We start from the raw sequence: 20223 nt of genomic DNA on the forward strand, positions 1-20223 counted from the left end.
TTACACTATTAAATATGACTTTTTATTCTCTCTGATTTTATAAACTGCTTGGACATATGCAGCAGGTTCTTGGCCAATTGACAGAAAAAAAGCATTTTCAAAAGCATTTGAAGAATCGTTTGTTAAAGGTGTAACACTTTTCAACTGTGTTTTAGTCTGTTGTGTTTTTTCTGTCCCTCCCTTCAGCTGCTAGGGAAAGACATCTTAGATACCAGAAATACAGAGCTTCAGAGGGTCTGGAAAGCAAAAGCCTGGTCCCACTTTTAGCCAGGCATTCCAGCCAGGCATTCCTTGTGACGGTAGAGGATGGAAAGATCAAATGACAGGCCTCCCCACTGCTAGAACCTCATTATTCCTTATCTGAGCTACTGTCACTGCAGTTTCTTGTTGACCTACTCATAGAGCTAAAGCTCTGGTATTGAAGGTAATGGGAATCATCAAGTAAATCAAGATGTGTAGGAAAAGGAACTAAAACTCCTTGGTTACATAAAGCCTAGTACAGCTTGGCAAACAATTAAGAACCAGTTACTTGCCAAGTCTGAGGAAACTATGGTATAGAGGCTGCATGATTGTTCCTGGAGACACCAGGAGGGAGATCTGGTGGTATTCCTGAAATCTGCTCTGAAGACATGAGTTATCAACAAGCATTCCTTGTGGAAGAGAGGGTGAAATACAGATAATCTGTAGATTATATCCCAGAATTAGCGAGTGTACTAGGAGCTATTCAGTCCAAGTTTGTTGTATAGCAGAGGGTAATGGTTGCAGAAGATTGTTTCATTTTGACTGGAGAAGAAATTCAAGCGTGGAAATAGCCCCTATGCTAACACCTTACTGGACTTCTGAGAATATCCGTGGTTGAGTTAAATGTCAAGATAGGTCATTAAATTCAGGACAGGATAGTCTTGTGACTGTTCCTCCAGACCTATCTTTCTGGATTAGCTGATAGATGGATTGGTATTTCAATTTCTCCGGCATCTTGAAAGTATGCTAAAAAAGCAGCTGGATAAAGACAGCACTATATATCAAGGACTCATTAAAGAAATACAAACCACTGCTTACTTAGGCAAGCCTTCACTGGTATTTGACATACTTTTCTTCTAGGCTTCTGAATGCTTTGAAGGTGAGAAGGGTCAGATTTGACTTTCCATCCTGAAAGCTGATGGTGAAAGCAGGACAAGAGCAGTGCACCTGCAGCCACCCGAATGGCTGAGGGGATGCGTCATGTCACTCTGCAGTGAAACATTGTTTATGATCAGCTGTGCCACGTGCCTGAATTTCAGCTAACTGGCTACCAAAGAAGAAGCAGCCTCCCAGATTAAGCCTCTTGAGAAATCCCCCAAGATTAAAATTCAAACAATTTACTACTGGCCATAGCCAGAAGACAAAGATGCTCGCTGCTATACTCATCAGTTTGTTTGGACTCCTCTGCAGGCTGTAAGCTCACTAAACTGTATGTTTTTTTCCCTTCATATACAAAGATTCTAAAATGGGACTATGTCCTTTAGAGATGATGTAATAAATGAACTTGGTTGCCTTTACCATGTCCTTAATGAAAAGGAATGTCTAGGTGTAGCCTTTTTTTATTGTAGAGGCCCTTGTTTCCACCCACAAAAATTACTACCTGCTACTGGTGATTACATCATTATTTACTTTGTGGGTGGAATCCTGGAAACTGAAAAGCTGGTAAACTTCTCATTTCACATACATGGGAAATGAGATATGGATCCCCAAGAGTTATAATAATTTTACACACCATACACATTATCCCCATACAGCAAGAGATGCTCATAAATAATTCAGCCACACTCAAAAGTAACATATAGGCTTACTAACAGAGGTGCTTGAAAAAACCAGAATTGCACATTACTTCCAATAAAGTCAGCTGAAATTTAGGAAAAATACAAAAAGATAATACCTCAATTAGGAAATGCTGAAGTAGTCACTAAATACTCAGAACACTACTCTGATTCATTAGCTGCTCTCATCAAATTAAAATTTGGGGCAAAGTATTCCCTCCACCCATTAGGAATTTGAATAGTCCAACTCTAACTCTTCTGTAATTCTTCTAGTATATTCTACGTGTAGTATAATCCAGCACCAGGCTAGCAGCCCCAAGAAGAGCAGGATCTGCTAGATTTGAGACCACCACGTCCACTGTTTTAACAGAGGACAGCGCCTGTCGATTTATCACATCTTTGACAGCGTTAACATAGTGGTTAGCTAGAACTCCAGAAAGGATCACGAGAGATGGGTTCACGGTGTGTAGAATGTTCACAACGCCAAGGCCCAATGCAGTCCCAGCTGAAATGATGAAGTAAAAAGAAATTGAGTAGAATACTCAGAGCAGTTCTGTCATCAGTAGTTGAAACAGTTCTGTTCACAGCAACACTGGAAAGTCAGCAAAGTGTTTTGTTCCACAGTTTTATGTTACCAGGTAGTATGTGTCTGCTGTTAACTTTTCTTTCCAAAGTCAAAAAGAAAAGGCAATTTTCTTTTTGTACAATAATGCATTATTCAACATTATGGATGTGAAAAGACAAAACAAGGCATTAAGCATGCTTGTAAGCAAAGAGAAAATAGGAAAGCATCACTCTACCACCTTAGTCTTAACCACTATGTATGAGGGAGGACTATGCTTAGAACTAGTAAACCAGTGAAATACCCCATGTAAAGTAACACATAAAATAAATTGCCTTTGCCACCTCAGACCAGCCATTCACTTGCCTACAGTGAAGTGTCCCAGAATTTTCCAATATGATAATATTGAGACTTTACTTATTTTTTTAAATTGATCTTTGCAGAACCTTTTAATAATTTTTTTTTTTTTGGAACAGATACTTTTAACGCTTCTGCTGACATTTTCTCCAGCATTTATATTTAAAATCTCATTACCATTAGTAATTTCGATATTGAGAGGGCCTCAACGTGTACAGGCTGTTTGTAGTGTTACAGTGCACTACCATTTCTGTACCCTCTAAAATACAATCATGGAAGTGTTTTGCCCTCTGGGCTATGTTCTCACCTGTTCTGAGAATGCTCTCTGCCTTTCTATTCCCAAGTTTAGCTGCTTGAATAAGGTGTGCAGCACTGACAACCTCCTCCTCCTTCATTGACATTCCTTCTACTAAAAGCAGATCATCTGAAAAGGAGAGAAAGCCAAGAGCAAGACATGATAATGTGGCAAGTCAGAGGGTGAAAAATTAGGCAATTAAAATCTTTTAATTTCTTTTACTTGTATACTGAATCCTGAACAATCTGTAGGTAATCAGTCTATATTATTCAGGAAACTACTTGCAGAAGCAGGAAATCAAACTCAAAGAGTTAAGAGTATGGTAATTCTCTAGTCTTGTCAGACCCAAAGGTAAGTAAAATATAAATATTCTCAAACTTAAGACCAAGAAGCTTTTGCTGAAAGACAATCACTGTGAAACCAAACATCACAGAATGCATGTCAGATTAGTTTACGTCAAGCTTAAAAAGAAGAGACAGGCTCTGCTGTGTGCTTCTGGGAATTCTGAGACCAGTGGTTCCAAATGTTCCTTGCCACTGAAAAAGATCTGTACTGTGCAGGCTGCCTGTACACCTATTCTTGTCACCTCCCAGAAAAAGAAGGCAGATTTATTTTTTCTTAATACCTTCTTTGAAAATTTCTTCCTATACTGCAGTTTAGTAACTGTGTTTGCAAAACCAGAGTAAATAGGTACCATCATGCAGCTTCTTAGCTTCTCTCTGTAACGCTATTCCTGAGGCATATGCTTCTATACATCCTTGGCTGCCACACAGGCACTCTGGGCCATCTAAGGATACGACAATGTGCCCAAGCTCAGCAGCACAGAAGGAACTGCCATGGATCAATTCGTGTTGATGAACGATTCCACCTCCAATTCCTGCAAAGATATTAAGACTTCTGTTGTTACAAAAGAAGACAAACACCCCCTGCTGTCCAACAGTTTTTAAAGGTCCCAGTTCTGCAAGACACTTGTATTTGCCTATTCTGATATAGACAAGATAAAATAATTTGCATCAGTGGTCATCTACACTAGAAACCAAGAATTACTAACAGTTAAAGAACTCTTGTATATTTGACACACCTAATACACAAGCTCACAGCTCCCTCCTTCCTATTCATATATGGATCAAAATGGTATATAATGCTTTTATTTTTTTTTTTTTAAAGCTTATGGATAGTACTTAACTCTGACAGATCTTTTAAGCTTGTAAGTCATGCTCTTCATGAATAAAACTATCCAAGTGGCCCTAACATTTTATACTTCAGAGGAGAAGTTCTAATGCTATATTTAGACAGTTAAACCTCTGTGTTAAAGGGCCAGGACACATAAACGTGGATGCCTCTGCTGCCCCTTCCCAAACTGTGTGTAGATTCATCAGCTAGTTCTTATCGCCACCATCTAACAGACTATATACTTCACAAATGAGAGACGTTACCCCACCTTTGCATTTGAGATTTAAGCATACTTTTTTATATTCAGCTGCTTATCTTCTAGACACATATTCTGATCTGACTTGTGTTTCTAAAGTTGAAAGAGAATAAAGCTATAAAGCTGAAAAAATGCAAAATTATTCCAGTTGAAGTTGCTCAAATTTTCCTTACTTGCCTGTGGAGCAGTACCAGAAGAACTTCTTTCATCAAGAAGTTTAAATTATGGAAGTGGTTTTACTTGTCTGAATAAATTAAAAAGCACCCTAAACCAAACAAACAGTGTAGCAAAATAATTTTTTGTTTTCCAGGCACAGTGGTAATCTTTATGCCTATAGAACATCTGAACCTCTAAGTGATGGTGCTGGACTTTGGATTTCATTGAACTATGACATACCCACCTGTACCAGTAATCAGTGTTACAAAATTTTCTATTCCTTTTCCGTGACCAAATTTCCTCTCTGCTAGAGCAGCACAATTTCCATCATTGTCCACCCAGACTGGAAGGTGCAAAGCATCAGATATAGGAGTTCTGAGATCCACAGAGCTCCACTCCTGAATCAGTTTTGTAGAGTGAAGCACAATTCCTTCTCGAGGGTTTACCCGTCCACCTGTGGATATACCTGTCACAAAAATACAGAGAAAAATGAAAACTAAGTCTGTGTAACAGACTTTAAGTAAAAATCTATTTTTCTAATGACGATATTTTTTCCCCTAATACTAGGCTTTGAAGCAGAGCATGAAAGTAAAAAAATTTTGAAGTATTACTGCCAGTTCAACATTTGACATGTAAAGATCCCAAAATCATGGAATGGTTCAGGTTAAAAGGGACCTCTGGAGATCATCTATCATCAATCTCTCTGCTAAAAGCAGGTTCACCTACAGCAAGAGGCACAGGATTCTGTCCATAGATTTTGAGTATCTCCAGAGAAGATGACTCCACAACCTCTCCAGGCAGTGTGTTTCAATGCTCAATCACACTCAAAGTAAAGAAGATAGTTCACAGAATGCCATGCCTCTAATCACTATGCACAGAGTATCTTAAGACTAACTAGATGGGTAGTGGTTAATGTTAGTGAGAGAGTTAATATTCCTATTTCAGGCAAGATTGCAGCAAATTGCTTAATAGCTTTGTTTCTTGTTAGTGATGTACAAAAGACATAACAGCAAAAATAAATTATTCAAACCCTAGAAAACTGTTAAGTGTCTGTGAGTCTGCTGTAACTCTCAGCATTCAGAATGACTAAAAATGATTACTAGTGATTTTTACTTAAAAACGCGCTGTTTTTGGGAAAGAACAAAACTGTGTTCAGAGATTTGTCTCCTGAACAGAGTAGGTCAGTAACAGGCTCTATCAGCCAACCCAGTTTTCCCTAGCTGGAGAGGCTTCCAGAGTTGATGGAGTGTCTCAGGACCACTGAAAGGAAGGTCTCTATTATGGAGGTATTCAGCTCTAGACAACAAAATTTTTAGAACATTTTATTGTACAAAGCTTAAATAATTGAGTCACATATACAGATGGTTCCAGGGTTAACGCTGTAATGGAAAGCAGCCATAAAAGCTCTAAAACAAGCAGCTGAATCGAACATTAAAGTTGTAAAAAAGATCTGATTTGAAGGGCTAGTATTTCTCCTTATGGCTTTGTGCACTTCACATTGTTTTTAAAGAATACATGTTCAAGTTAACTTTTCATTGTAGTGTGTGATTCAGGTAAGTTTTCATCTGGAACAAGCTACTTTTCTTTGAGAACATTTCTCAGCTAAAATAAAGATTCTGTCCTTCTTAAAAATCCAGGACACATTAGTCAACATCTTCATAAATAACTAATATGTATCTCCTAGCCAAATCTCCTAGTCACCATTAAACTGAAGAAGTCCTTTCTAATATAAGCACCATTTAACACAGAACTGTACTGAAAGTGAACTAGAAGATAGCAGAAGGGCTGCTTTTGTCTCTGTTAGCTACAAATTCACTCCTAACATTCTAGTCTTTTTAGTCTGCCTTGGTCTGAAAATTCTGCTGCACAGTTGACCCTAGCCCTAAAGAAAAGTTTGCAGACAGCAGAGAAAACATCACTTATCTGCAGCTGTTTCAAGAGCTGTTTTGAGAAATTCTGAACATCTATCTGATTTACAAGGCAAAGACAGCAGAGAGCTTCAAAATCCAGAGTGCTACATAAACACATTTTAGATATAGTTCACTGTGACTTAACAGATTGTTTAATGGTTGTTACAAACTGGAGAAACTTCAGTCTTTGTAGTCTGCTTCTCATTTTCCGTTTAAACATCTAAAAACGTTTGTTAAGAAAATGTAAGAACTTAAAGTACATAAGATCCATTCTAGAAAGGTGTTTTAAGTTAATGAGTAGTTATTTAATTTCATGTTGAAAAACATAGATGTAAAAAGTATTTGTTAACTTACCTACTCCCAAAATTCTGCAGTTTACATTTACTGCCTCTGATGCAGCCTCTACACACATCTTTAGAATTAATGCTAGTCTGTCTTCATAGGTTTTAGGGTTGAGCTGGGTGTACTTCTTAACTATTTCACCCTAGAAATTAAAAACAACAAAACATGCCTTAGAAAAATGTATATAATGATGACGTTTATCTTCCATATAAATTACAGGTCAATTTGTAAACAGAGAGCCATAACTTATCTCTTTAAAAAAAATACAGATGCTATGCTTTAGATCTTGGGCCTGCAGGCAAGGTTTTTGATGGCTCTAGGGGACAAGTTTTTAAGATTAGACATTACATTCTGCTTCTGTAATCAACTTCCCATCTGAAATTAAATACACATTTTAAGGAACTTGTAGCTTGTGTGAGGAAGTATCACCAGAGCTGCTGCAACTTTTGTTAGGCATAAACCATGACAGAGCAATGCACTTAAGCTCAACACTGAAGTCTTAAAAAAAGGAAAGAAACAACTGCTAAAAAGGACAGAAAAACCACAGTGCTTTAAAAATAAATTATTTCTAATCTGACTGCATAAAAGGTTTCTTTGGTGTCACAGACAACGCCATTTCACCAAAAAAAGGAGAACCAGACAAAGAGAAATGCTAGAAATTTCAAGGCAAAATTACACACATACTTTCAGAAAATTGTCTTCTAAGAAATTACACTTCTGAGTTGCAGTATCTCTGGAGTACCATCACCATGTATCAAGTGTGATACATCATAGAATAGTTTGGTTCAAAGGGACCTCAAAGATCATCCAGTTCCAATCTCCTACCATGGGAAGGAACACTGAACCAAACCAGATTCCTCAGAATGCCATCCAATCTAGCCTTGAACGTTTCCAGGGATGCGGCATCCCAAACTCCTCTGGACAACCTGTTCCAGTGCCTCCACACCCTCACAATAAAGAATTTCTTCCCAATATCTAATCTAGTCTCACCCTCTTTCAGGCTGAAGGCATTCCCCCTTGTCCTGTCACTACATGCCCTTGTAAATACTTTGGAAAGGATGGGGAATGGCCATGAAGATTATTTTTAACCCTAGTCACGCAGTGGTAATTAAAGTATTCATGACACATGCTTGGAATCTATGGGTACTAAGGATTTGATCTTAATTAATTGTTTATATCACAGGATTAAGTCAAGAGACTGCTGAAGGTATTCTGCCTAAGAGTGTTATTCTCCCTGTTAAATCCCCTGTGCAATGTATCTAAGGGAACTGCACTGAATTAATGCAACTAAGCAAAGAGGAGTAACAAAGTCTATAAAAAATATGGCCGAGTCATTGATGCCAAAGAACTTGGAAAAATTCCAAACTGACAATGGTTTTGAGCATCGGGTCCCATCATCTTAGCATCACATGAGCAATAGAGTTTTGGATGCTTAGTTTCTTCTTCACTTTTAGTTTGGATGGCACAACAGAGAACTTGTTTTGGAAGAGAAGGCTGCAGCAAACATTATCAGAAGACATAACAGCTTTGAAAAAGGAATTTTTGAAATCATCTTTTTTTGTGAAAATAAAATGAAATCTCATATTCTGCCACTGGCTGTTAAATGCTTACATCTCTTGTGTAAATTTTGTTATGAAAGTCTGATTATTTTCACTCTGATTTGCTAGTATTTCAATTTTCATAAATCTCACTTTGAGCTCTGTAAAGTAGGCAGAATTTTTTTAAATTATTTTTTTTCAGGCTGTGTTGACTCACAGGAAAAAACGTTGTGTCAATTTTGCTTCTAAAAATATTACACTTTTAAAAGCTGTCTATAAGACCTTGAAGATCTGTCAGACACCTTTTAAATGAATGCAAAAATTCTGGACTGTATCAGGTCACTTTACATAACCTTTCATGCTTCTGCACCTTATTTTGTCCTCTGGGAAACTACTTATTGAACTGATCTAGTTATCTGCAAATATGGAGTGTAGATGCAATTGTCCAATACTGTTGAAAATAAAAGCCAAAGACTTATCATCATGACTTTTATTCACATCTTTGAAATGCTGCAGAGCTCAGTAAATTGATTGCCTAGATACTGGTTGTTGCTCAGAATGATCTTGTGTGTCTGTTACATGGCAGTGTAAGGCAGTGGAGAAGCAAAAAGCCTACTATTGAAGCCTTCCATGTTTTGCTTTACACACAAAAATTTGCAGGGTGAACTGAATCACCTTTTAAGGAGAACCAACACATGTGGAAGTTGTTCCGTTCTTCAAAGTCCATAGTCAACCTGCACAAAGAGGCAGCTACAACCTTGCACCAGCAAATGGGCATTGCTAGTTTAATATCAGTCTTAGAAGAGCAAACCACTAAGCAAGTTGTATCATGACTGTATGAGAGGCAGCAAAGAAGGGGAGAAATCTTTATTCCTCAACAAAAGTCAACAGACTGCTTTGTTTTGGAGCTCTTTTGCAACACGAGCCCATATCCACAAAGCCAAATGAAGTTTTCAGGATATTTAGAAGCACAACAGAATATTTACCTTCATACTGACAATTGCTACTCGGAGATTTGTTCCTCCTAGATCCACCGCCAGCGCACTCTGTGTCTCTAGAATATGGTCAATATCTTGAGAGATATTATCTTTGACAGGAGGAAAACAGAATTTCTTTTGCAATGGTTCTTTGAGGTCAATAGATTTAAGGAACTTCAAAATCCTTGGAACAGCATTACCATCTCCATATATCTTTGAGCTATAATACAAAAAAGAATTAATGTAATTTGAAATAACACTACAGTCTATAAAGTTCTTTGTATGACAGAAAAGTTTAATAGTGTCATTGCAATATTATGATCTGGCCACACTGCCATTACTGCAGCTCACACTATGAAAGTTTGTCATGAAACATGGTACATTGTGACAATGGTTTACAGAACACACACAGATCTTTCAAGTCTGGCACTAGCTCCATTTTGGAGTACGAAACTGGAATGTAGGAAACTGAAAAAAAATGGTGCCAAAACCCCTGTAAAATTAAGTTTAATGAAGAGACCCACACCATAAATCAGAAATAAAAATATGGACTGTTTATGTGCTACAAATGAAATAAGATGTACTTATCACACTGATGCCAACTATGTAATAATAAACTACATTCATGTCAGTTTTCAACATGTCTGTTTCTAAAATATCATACATGGCATCACGTATTAAAGAATTCAATTTTATTGCTCTGTTTAGATTCTTATGAAACACTCTTTTTATCCTTGTCCTTAGCTGAATAAGTATCTATCAATATTTATACAAACTTATGTGTTGGAGAAATGAGGGTCAATACTCATTAGGACTGAGGAATAAGGAAAAGCACCTTGCCAGAATTCTGCAGTTTCTCTGGAAGCTTGCACTCAGGGCTCTATGTATCCTGAGGTCAAATCAGCTATCCAGTATCGTGTCATAGAAGCACAGAATAGCTTGAGTTTGAGCTGACCTCTGGACATCATCCAGGCCAAACCCACCCCTGCTCAAGGCAGGGTCACACCGAGCAGGTGACACAGGAACTCGTGCAGGTGGGATTTTAGTGTCTCCAGGGAGGGAGGCCCACAGCACACCTGGACAGTCTGTGCCTGTGGTCTGCCACCCTGTATGTAAAGCTCTTCTTCATGTTGATGTTACTTGTGTTTTGGTTTATAGCCATTACTCCTTGTCCTGTTACTGGGCACCACTGAGAAGAATCTGGCACCATTGTCTGGGCACATGCCTGGAGGTATTTTTATGTTTTGAAGAGATACCCCCTCCCAGTTCTATTGTCTTCTCAAGACAGGGCTGGCTTCCACATTTTCTCTCTGTCCTCATAAGAGAGATGCTCCAGACCCCAAATAACAGGATCACAGAATAAACTAGGCTGGAGAAGACCTTTGACGTGATCAAGTCCAACCCGTGACCTAACATTATCAGCTAAACTACGTCACTGTGTACCTCATCAAGTCTTTTTTCAAACACCTCTGGGGACAGCAACTCAACCACCTCCCTGGGTAGTCCATTCCAATGCCAAACCACTTTTTCTGTGAAGAATTATTTCTAATATCTGGCCTAAACTTCCCCCGGTGTATCTTGAGGCACTCTCCTCTCATCTTGTCACTGGTTGCTGGGAGAAGAGGCCAACCCCCACGTACCTGGCTACAGCCTCCTTTCAAAGATTGTGCAGAGTGATTAGGTCACCCCAAGCCTCCTTTTTTCCAGGCTGAACAACCCGAGCACCCTCAGCTGGTCCTCACAGGACGTGTGTCTCAGACCATTTACCAGCCTTGTTGCCCTCCTCTGGACATGTTCAAGGATCTCAACGTCCTTCCTGAACTGAGGAGCCCAGAACTGGACACAGCACTCCAGGTGTGGCCTCACCAGTGCCCAGTACAGGGGGAGAATGACCTCCCTGCTCCTGCTGGCTACACCGTTCTTGATCCAGGCCAGGATGCCATTGGCCTTCTTGGCCACCAGGACACACTGTTGGCTCATGTTCATTTGGCTGTCACCTGTACCCCCAGGTCCCTTCCTGCCTGGGCACTGTCAGGCCACTCTGTCCCCAGCCTGTGGCACTGCAGGAGGTTTTTGTGACTCAAGGGCAGGACCCAGCACTTGGATTTGTTAAATCTTGCTGGAATTGGCCCTTCAATCCAGGCTGTCCAGGGCCCTCCTACCCTATTACAGATCAATACTTGCTCCCAGCTTGGTGTCATCTGCAAATTTACTGATGGTGGATTTGATCCCCTTGTCCAGATCATCAATAAAGATATTAAACAGGATTGGTCCCAGTACAGATCCCCAGGGGACTCCACTGGTGCCCAGTCCCCAGCTGGATGCAGCACCGTTCACCTCCACTCTCTGGGCCTGGCCACCCAGCAGAGAGTGCTCCTGCCCAAGCCTGGCCTGCCAGCTCCTCCAGGAGTGTGCTGTGGGAGGCAGTGTCAAAGGCCTTGCTGAAGGTCAGGCAGACAAGATCCACAGCCTTTCCTGCATCCACCTTGTGGGTCAGCTGGTCAGGAAAGGAGATCAGGTTGGTCAGGCAGGACCTGCCCCTCCTAAATCCAAGCTGGCTGGGTCTGATCCCTGGGGCATCCTGTAGGTGCCATGTGACCACACTCAAGACGATCTGTTCCATAATCTTGCCAGGCTGACAGGCCCCTGGTGTGCTGGATCTTCCTTCCTGATCTTCTTGTGGATGGGTGTCACACTGGCCAACCTCCAGTCATCTGGGAGCTCCCCAGTGAGACAGGACTGCTGGTAAATGATGGAGAACAGCTTCACAAGCTCATCTGCCAGCTCCCTCATCACCCTGGGATGGATCCCATCTGGTCTCATGGATTTATGACCATTCCAGTGACACAGCAGTTCTCTGCCTCCTCCTCAATAACAGGGGGACCATTCTGCTCCCTGACACCATCTACCAGCCCAGGACAGTTGTCTTACCGATGAAAATTGAGGCAAAGGTATTAAGTATCTCTGCCTTTTCCTCAACTTTAGTTACTAAATTCCCTCCCCCATCCAATAATGAATGGATATTATCCTTGCCCCTCCTTTTGTCAGTAATGTATTTATAAAAATATTTTTTTATTATTCTTCACAGAAGTGGCCAGATTGAGTTTTTATTGGGCTCTTGCCTCCCTAGGCTTTCTCCTACGTGACCTAGCCACATCCTTAAACATTTCCTGAGTTACCTGCTCCTCTTTCCAAAGATGATACGTCCTCTTTTTCTCCCTTAGTTCCTTCACAAGTTCTTTTTCAATCAAGACCAATGGCTCATCTTTTGGCACACAGGGACAGCCTGCTCCTATGCCTTCAAGATTACTTTCTTGAAGTACATCCATCCTTCCTGGACCCCTTTGTTTGTAAGGGCTGCTTCCCAAGGATCTTTCTGAATCAGATTCTTGAACAGGCAAAAGTCTGCCCTCCAGAAGTCCAGTCTAGAAGTTTTGTTGGTGGCCCTCCTTGTTTCACCAATTATTGAGAATTCTATTATTTCATGATCACTGTATCCCAAATGGCACCCCCAACCACATCTCCTGCCAGACCTTCTCTGTAACCCTTTTTGAAGATGGGAGTATCATTGGCTTTCCTCCATTTATTAGGCATCTTCCCCACTCTGTGATTTTTCTAAGATAATGGAGACTGGCTTAGCAACATCTGCCAGCTCCCTCAGCACACATGGGTGCATCTCATCAGGCCTGTAGATTTATGGGTGTTTAATCTGTGTAGCTAACCTAACCCTCTACAACCCTCTACAAACAAGTCTTCCATTCTCTGGCCTTTTTCTGTTACCTCTGATGTGTGGGATTCCTGAGGGCTGTTCTCAGCAGTAAAGACTGGAACAGAGAAGGCATTCATAAGTCTACCTTCTCTGTGTCTTTCATCACCAGGACACCCATATGATCCAGCAGCAGCCACACATCTACCCTATTCTTCCTGTTGCTGCTGATGAACTTGCAGAAGTCCTTTTGTTGTCCTTGATAACCCTAGCCAGACTGAATTCCGAGTGGGCTTTGGTCTTCCTTCGCACATCCCTGCATATTGTGATAGTGTTCCATTAGTCCTCTGTCCCTTTTTTTCACATCCCATAAATTTCTTTCTTCTGTTTGAGTTTTACTAGAATCTCATCTATTTAGGTGTCCAGCCCTCTCTGCCTGATTTCTGGATCATAGGGATGCACTGGTCCTGAAGTCAGAGGAAGCGATGCTTTTAGCCAGGGGGATCCCCTTCCCCCATAACAGGCTAAAAATCATAAAAACATAAACCACTGTTACAAAAGCCAAAACCTTCTTGATAGCAAAAGCCACAAACCCAGACACTGATCTGCACAATCTGTCTGCCTCTGGCTATTCCCAGTTTCTCTGATAGGATACATGAGGAGGTGACTTGGGCAGTGATGTTTTTCATGTGCTTCACCACAGCTTTGTAGTCTTTGTGATCCTGCCCATTTTTTGGCTCTCAGTGTTATTTCTAACCACAAGAGAAAGTGTCCTTCAGGCACAAGTCAGAGTACAGACAGGATGCCCTCCTGATCCCAAAGAACAAGCTCTCTTAATCACACAGATCTATGTTAACATGAATTTTGGCTTCTTGACTTTCTGTTGGATGTTAAATGACTTGTATTGAAACATTGCTAGTAACATTTTGCTCTATAAATACTATTGCATACCAGATATCATGTGGTTCTGAAATGAAAAGTCATTTGTAACCTCAGATTAGTGCATTAAAAGCGCTTCAATGAAATATGATGAAATACCTTAGGACTAAATGCCTTTTACTCTACTGCTTTAACATCTCCTCCAATGAATTAAGATGAATGTACTCACCATGGATATTGCTTCCCAAACTGCAGCTGTAGAGCATGAAGAATCTTATCCTGTGTATCAGCATCACGAACATGAAGAACATTTTCACCTAGACAACAAAAATTAACATATTAGGACAGATCAGATCCTCAAATTGCATTAGAGTGTGAGCTGCTTTAGAAATGAAAAAAAACACTTGTTTTTATTTCTTCTGTGAGGGAAAGATGCCCATCAGATTGACATCACTCTTATCAGTTATGGCCCTCCCCTTGCTTCCACTAAAGCAATGGTGAGACCTCTGATGCAATATCCTGAATTACAAAATACTGAAGAGTTAAGCAAACATGTACCTGTTTCTCTTCCTGTCTGGCGTGTCCCCAGGTTGATGACAGGTGTACCAAATGCTCCCACCTCTCTGACACCACAACTGCTGTTACCAATCATGCAACCAGCATGAGCAACTAGCTGAATGAACTGGTCAAATGGCACATGCTTTACTGCCCGAAAATTGGGATGATGTTCAATGCCCTTCTTCCTCATCACACGAACCATCTCTTTGCTTCCTACAGAAAACCAAAGTAAAAGAAATTATTTAAATTCTACTTTAAGAATGTAGCATCCAGCCATTCACTGAGTTGCTAGCTCTGAATAAGGTTTTGTTCTCTTTTTATCCTTACACTGTAAATCACATAGCTCAGCACATTTGCCAAAGTTTGATACAAGAATTTACTGCAAAATGATCTTTGTAGTTCTAAGTTAATTTAAGAGACACTAATACTACTCCTACATGTCACATGGTTTCTCCTCATTTTCCTGCCCACGCTGAAAAGCTGAAATGTCCTCCAGCAATGTGAATATGGAGCTGCAACAGCTGCACCCATGAGGCTGGCACCATCTAGCTATTTCCACCTGGCTGGAGAACTTGGGATACAAGCACTCTTTTTGAAGATAATCTCTTATGTGTCACTTTGTCATGAAGGTATTCTACTCACCTGCATCCACATTAGGGAACAGAACAAGTGTTCTCTTGTTGAAGGAGATGAGTGCGTCTAGTGTCAGTTCAAACATCTTTATGGAATGTTTAATATCTGTGGTTACAGGATGTTGCAGAGCAACTATATAATCTCTGGTTTTGACATCTTCACCTGTCCAAATAGAGGGCAAGAAAAGTTTTTTTTATTGGCATAGAATAGCAAGAGGAAGGATGGACATACTTTTGGAACTACAGATGTGAAAGCCTGAAAAGTCAAAGCACTGAATGGAATATCTCTAACATATAGGAATCAGTGCTAGAATAAAGAACAAGGGAGTTACAGGATAGCCTAGCTTGTTATTTGCCTCTCTAAGCATGTGTCATAACTTTAGAGACCACTACCTAAATGTCAACAAACTGTTAACTTGCAAGCCTACTTCTGAAGCTTTCCAAGACTACACCAGGATTAAGAGACTGTTTTCACACCACTATAATCCAGAATAATCCCTGAAGCCACTCAGATTTTGTGTCAGTTGTCCATTCTCAAGCAAAGACTTAATTTCCAGTGCTTTGAAATCGTCAGTCATACTTGTCTCAGTATATTTGATAAATATTTATCTGCAAAATATACTAATCGAAAAAGACTCCAGCTTCCAACCACATATGGTAGCTGAACAGGAGACTTCTTTGTCAAAGACAAAAAGCAAACATAAAACCCCACTGTTTACAGGAATTATTTTTAAGTCAATGAGTATGAAACACCAAAAGCCTTTTGTCCTGTTGCAGTGCATTCCTCAAAAAAAGGTTCATAACAGAAATTCTGTTTGATTTTCTTATATTAGGGCTGAACTGCTTTGACCCTATTTAAGCAAAACTCTTAATACACCAAAGTAACTGCTCATGTAAGACTGTTCTGCTTTTAGATTGTTCAGCTCAGAGAAATTACCCATTTAAGGAGTTATTTTTGACTCAGCAGAAGGTCCAGAAGTGTTCAGTAAAATGCATTTGAAGCCTTTCAGCTGTACGTGGCAGAAAACAGAATGAAAGCAAATGTAGAAAGTACTATTAAAAAATATATTACTTTTTGACTGATAACCTACTTACTGAGTTCATCTAGTGTTGAAAAGTATGAGAGAAAAACATAAAAAGTGGCCCACTTACCTAGCCACATGCTAATAATACTCATGTAGTCCTTGTTTTTGGCAGAGAGCAGCTTGTCATATGAGGGACAGCCTGCTAAAAGGATGCGGTCGTGGTCTTCACACATGGCTATCAAGTGCTGCTCTGCACTCCTCGTGCAGCACACGTGGTAATGGGCCAGTTTGGTTATGGCATGTCTGATGGAGTCATCGATGGTCCCACTGACTTCCCCACCTTCAATGTGAAGAATGCGAATGTTCATCAGGGCTGCAGACGTCGCCAGGGCCAAAGCATCGAATCTGTCCCCGTGAACTATCATTATGTCAGGTTTCAGGCGGTTGAGGACATCGGGTAGCTTGACTAATGCAAGGCCCACTGACTCCACCATAGCTGCTTCATCCTCCCCTCTCACAATGGTGTGCAATCTTGTATGAATATCAAAGTCATCTTGTTCGATCATACGATAGGTATTACTGAAGGTCAGAGAGAAAAGGTTATGAGAGTAAATACAACTTGATTTTACAGCAATATTGCTTCACAAAATAAACATGAATTACAACAGCTGTACTGGGGTTTGTAAAAAGACCTGCTTTTCACATCTTCTTCACTGAGGAAGGTAGCTTTTAAGACTTTAACAGAATATTCTCATCCATGTGAAGATCCTTCCTATGTTCCAAATATCCAGTTTCTCTAGACACCTTTAAGGAGGAACTGTGCTGAACATATTCTGGAAATCCTCAGAAATCAAACTCCTTGTTCATGTGTCTGCAGAGCCTTTCGGAGAGCAGACATGGCATGATTTCCTGTCAGAAAGGGTATGTTTATTGACGTTTCTGTGGACAAATGTATAAATACAACAGATGTGATGCAAAGCTGTATGTTTAAAGAAAACATCTTGCAGGTAGCATATATCATATCAGATTCTGCATTTTTTTTTAATGCAAATCCTTTTTATTTTATGGAGTAAAGGGGCTTGCATTTATATAGCATAAACTTCACTATGTTTCCAACTCCATCTACAAATATTCTGCACAGACTTATCATTTTCCTGATTATTACATTTATCTCAGTAAACTTTCTTCTCATTGTTTCTGTATTCTTTGCCTTTTGAAAGGTGCAGATCTAGGGACAAACAAGACTGCATTTCTGGTGGTTTCGTTGCTTTTACAATCCTCCAAGCATTTCAATAAAAGACACTTTACAGTATCAGTGTCATCTGACTTCTGCTACTTATATTACCCCACTCACATCACTAGAACATGTATGTTCCGAGGACCAAATCATTTTCTAGGACGCAGATTAAGGGGTGCTGAAAAAACCCCAAGGAGTACCTGGGTTTTAGAATACTTACCTCAAAGTAATTAACAGCAAAAATATTTGCCAGATCAAAATCTCTACTGTTTGCTCTGTGCATTACAAATAATTCACAATACAGAGACAAGCGTTAAAACCACCTTGGAACTGGAAAAGTAGTATTTTGTATTACTTTGCACCAGTCTTGCAGACAGCAAAAGGTTATGTGATACAGAGAAATCAGGGCCATGTTTCTCCTTTTTAGCAAATGAAATGTGGTTACTTTATTTCTCCAATCAGACAGGGTGCAATTCAACATACTAACCTGTTAAGAAGTTAAACCTTTTTTTTTTTGTTCTTGTCTGGTTTTGTTTTGAATCAGGTTAGTTTTGTGATGTTGAATTCACCTTGCTATGTTACTGGATGGAAACAACACCCAATACAGAACAAGGAACAGGGCGCTATAATGTGCAGAAAGAGAACAGTCACCAGTGGAACATCCTGTCTTAGTACTTTGAGATAATGTAACTTCCTCCTGTCCTAGTTTATAAAATGGCGAAATTTCTCACTGGAAAGTCCAAAAAGTATCTCTACTGGAAGATAATGCTTATACATTTCTAAAATTTCAACAATGCTGATGTACTGCAGACCTAAGCTAAAGTCTGATTTTTGTCTTCCAAATATGAGTTTTCATATCTATTTCACTTCCTGGGTCCAATCTGGTAAACGCAGCCTGAGGAAAATCAACCACAGTCCCAGGAAGGCTATCCATACTTCTCCTTTAACCTTTCCCCAGCAACCAGAAGAATATCCACCTGGGATGAGGGAAGTAATTCCAAGGGAAGGGATTTGGACCAAGACTTCTCATCCTCCTGGGCAGGCAATCTGAATACTTACTTATGGAGAGTAAAGGACAGCGATTCTGTTCTCTCCCACCTACCCATACACCACAGATAACCATATATCTATCATTTTGTTATTCATTCTGTCAGAAACATACAACCACAGCTTCCTGCCTCCACAACACTGGAAGTAAGCACAACAGTGTTTTCCTGGGATATGCAATATGTAAGTACTTTCTCTAATAAATGTAAAGCCCAAGAGTTGCAATTTAAAATGACTGAGAAGGCTCTTTTCTCCATGAAAATTAAAAAACTGTAGCACATTTCCATTTGACAATCACCAGGTTTCAGGGAAAAATGAAGTTTCTCACTTCAAAAAGTCTGTGATCCTCTTTAGGGTCTCAATTACAACATTTGCACAAAACTTTCTAGAATTACAAGACTGGCACAAAAGAATACCAGAAATATACATTCTCATAAGGAGCTGCAAAATAAAATTCTGGAAAAAAAAGTCAAACTTCGTTGTGTACACTCATGATGCCAAGACATCTTTTAACCTGATGTTCGCATACATTATCATTGCTAACACCTCAGAAACATATTGGTAGATAAAAAATTCACCTTACCCATAATCATCAATCAGGTGGGAACCAAGCACTACGACATCAAGCTCAAAAAACTGTGGTTCTGCCTTAATACCAAACATAATGGGAGCTAATTTTGAATAATCAGCACGGTTGCAAGTAGCAACACAAACACGAAGTTTGTGGTTGTTTCCATTCTTCTCCATGACTTCCTTTTGTTTCTGTTTTGAAAGATTCTTGAAGTACACCTCCTGACATAATAGAGAGGAAAAAAAAAAGTGTGTCATTAATAACAGTACAGCAATTCACTTATGGCAAATGGTGTGCACTGCATAAACAGTATACAGAAGTGCAGCCCAAACTGTGGGTACACAGTAACTACTCCACTGATAATGGACACATAGTATGTAACAGAACAAATAAGTTCCATTTCCAAAATTTAGAACACAAATATATATATATATATATATTTTTTTTCTAGTTAAAGCTCAATTTTAATATTCTATTTCTACAGATACGATATAAAAATTCTGTATAAGCAATATTTAAGTACTATGAAGTTCAACTGTAACTAAACAGTAAAAAGACCTCTCCCTGCTCTGATGGAAACTTCTGTACAAGTAGAAAAATTATTCTGCTTTAGTAAATGAAAGTAGAAGATCTCATTCCCAATTACAGAATGGAACAAATTGCTGAGATGCATCCACTGATAGACTCTGTAAACAAAAAGAGAAAGTTTTTGATTGAGACAGTTTATGTATGTCCATGAAAACAAATTTTTGTGAGGTAAAACAAGTCAAACATTTACTTCCAAAGCCTTACATACCCTTTTGTAGGCCAAAGTACATTAAAAAAAATCAATAATACAGTATTAGATTAAATAAAACTATTAAAAAAGGATATAGCATTAAAAACCCAAAAATAACCCAAATTTCCTGTCCTCCCAAACATAAATTACTCAGGTGTTAGCAAGAGTTTAAATAAGTAGCATCTTTTTGGTATAAATCTAATGTTATGTCAGATTTTTGCTCCATTGTGCAGACTGAACTTTTTCTGGATTAATGCACAAGGCTTGCTTATCCTTGCCTCAAAGCAGTATCAATCTCTCTACTGACATTATATTACAATTAGACAGTACATGATAATATTAACAAGAGCAATTCTATGCTCCTTTTAGATTGCATTCAAATTTTTTCAGTAAAGTTCTAAAAGAAAGGCCACAGTGACTTCACTGTG

General features: G+C 39.4%; 1 protein-coding gene across 15 annotated transcripts in view; it reads right to left on the reverse strand.

The window, feature by feature from the left end:
- The window catches only part of GNE (glucosamine (UDP-N-acetyl)-2-epimerase/N-acetylmannosamine kinase), a 60573-nt gene continuing 40350 nt past the window's right edge, over window positions 1-20223 (reverse strand). For 11 of the 15 annotated variants that reach the window (XM_086866871.1, XM_086866872.1, XM_086866859.1 and 8 more), the window contains 11 exons: window positions 19030-19238; window positions 16290-16741; window positions 15148-15300; window positions 14506-14718; window positions 14177-14264; window positions 9372-9582; window positions 6860-6989; window positions 4840-5061; window positions 3705-3887; window positions 3023-3139; window positions 1-2301 (listed from right to left, as the gene is read on the reverse strand). In XM_086866871.1, coding sequence (XP_086722997.1) covers window positions 2066-2301; window positions 3023-3139; window positions 3705-3887; window positions 4840-5061; window positions 6860-6989; window positions 9372-9582; window positions 14177-14264; window positions 14506-14718; window positions 15148-15300; window positions 16290-16741; window positions 19030-19193 — 2169 coding nt within the window. In that variant the 5' untranslated portion in view covers window positions 19194-19238 and the 3' untranslated portion in view covers window positions 1-2065. Of the gene's footprint in view, window positions 2302-3022; window positions 3140-3704; window positions 3888-4839; window positions 5062-6859; window positions 6990-9371; window positions 9583-14176; window positions 14265-14505; window positions 14719-15147; window positions 15301-16289; window positions 16742-19029; window positions 19239-19575; window positions 19704-20223 lie in introns of all 15 variants that reach the window. The other 4 variants (XM_086866863.1, XM_086866864.1, XM_086866868.1 and 1 more) reach the window with 1 other exon arrangement.

Source organism: Cyanistes caeruleus, chromosome Z, assembly GCF_971803275.1.
Source record: "Cyanistes caeruleus chromosome Z, bCyaCae1.hap1.1, whole genome shotgun sequence".
Lineage (NCBI taxonomy): Eukaryota > Metazoa > Chordata > Aves > Passeriformes > Paridae > Cyanistes > Cyanistes caeruleus.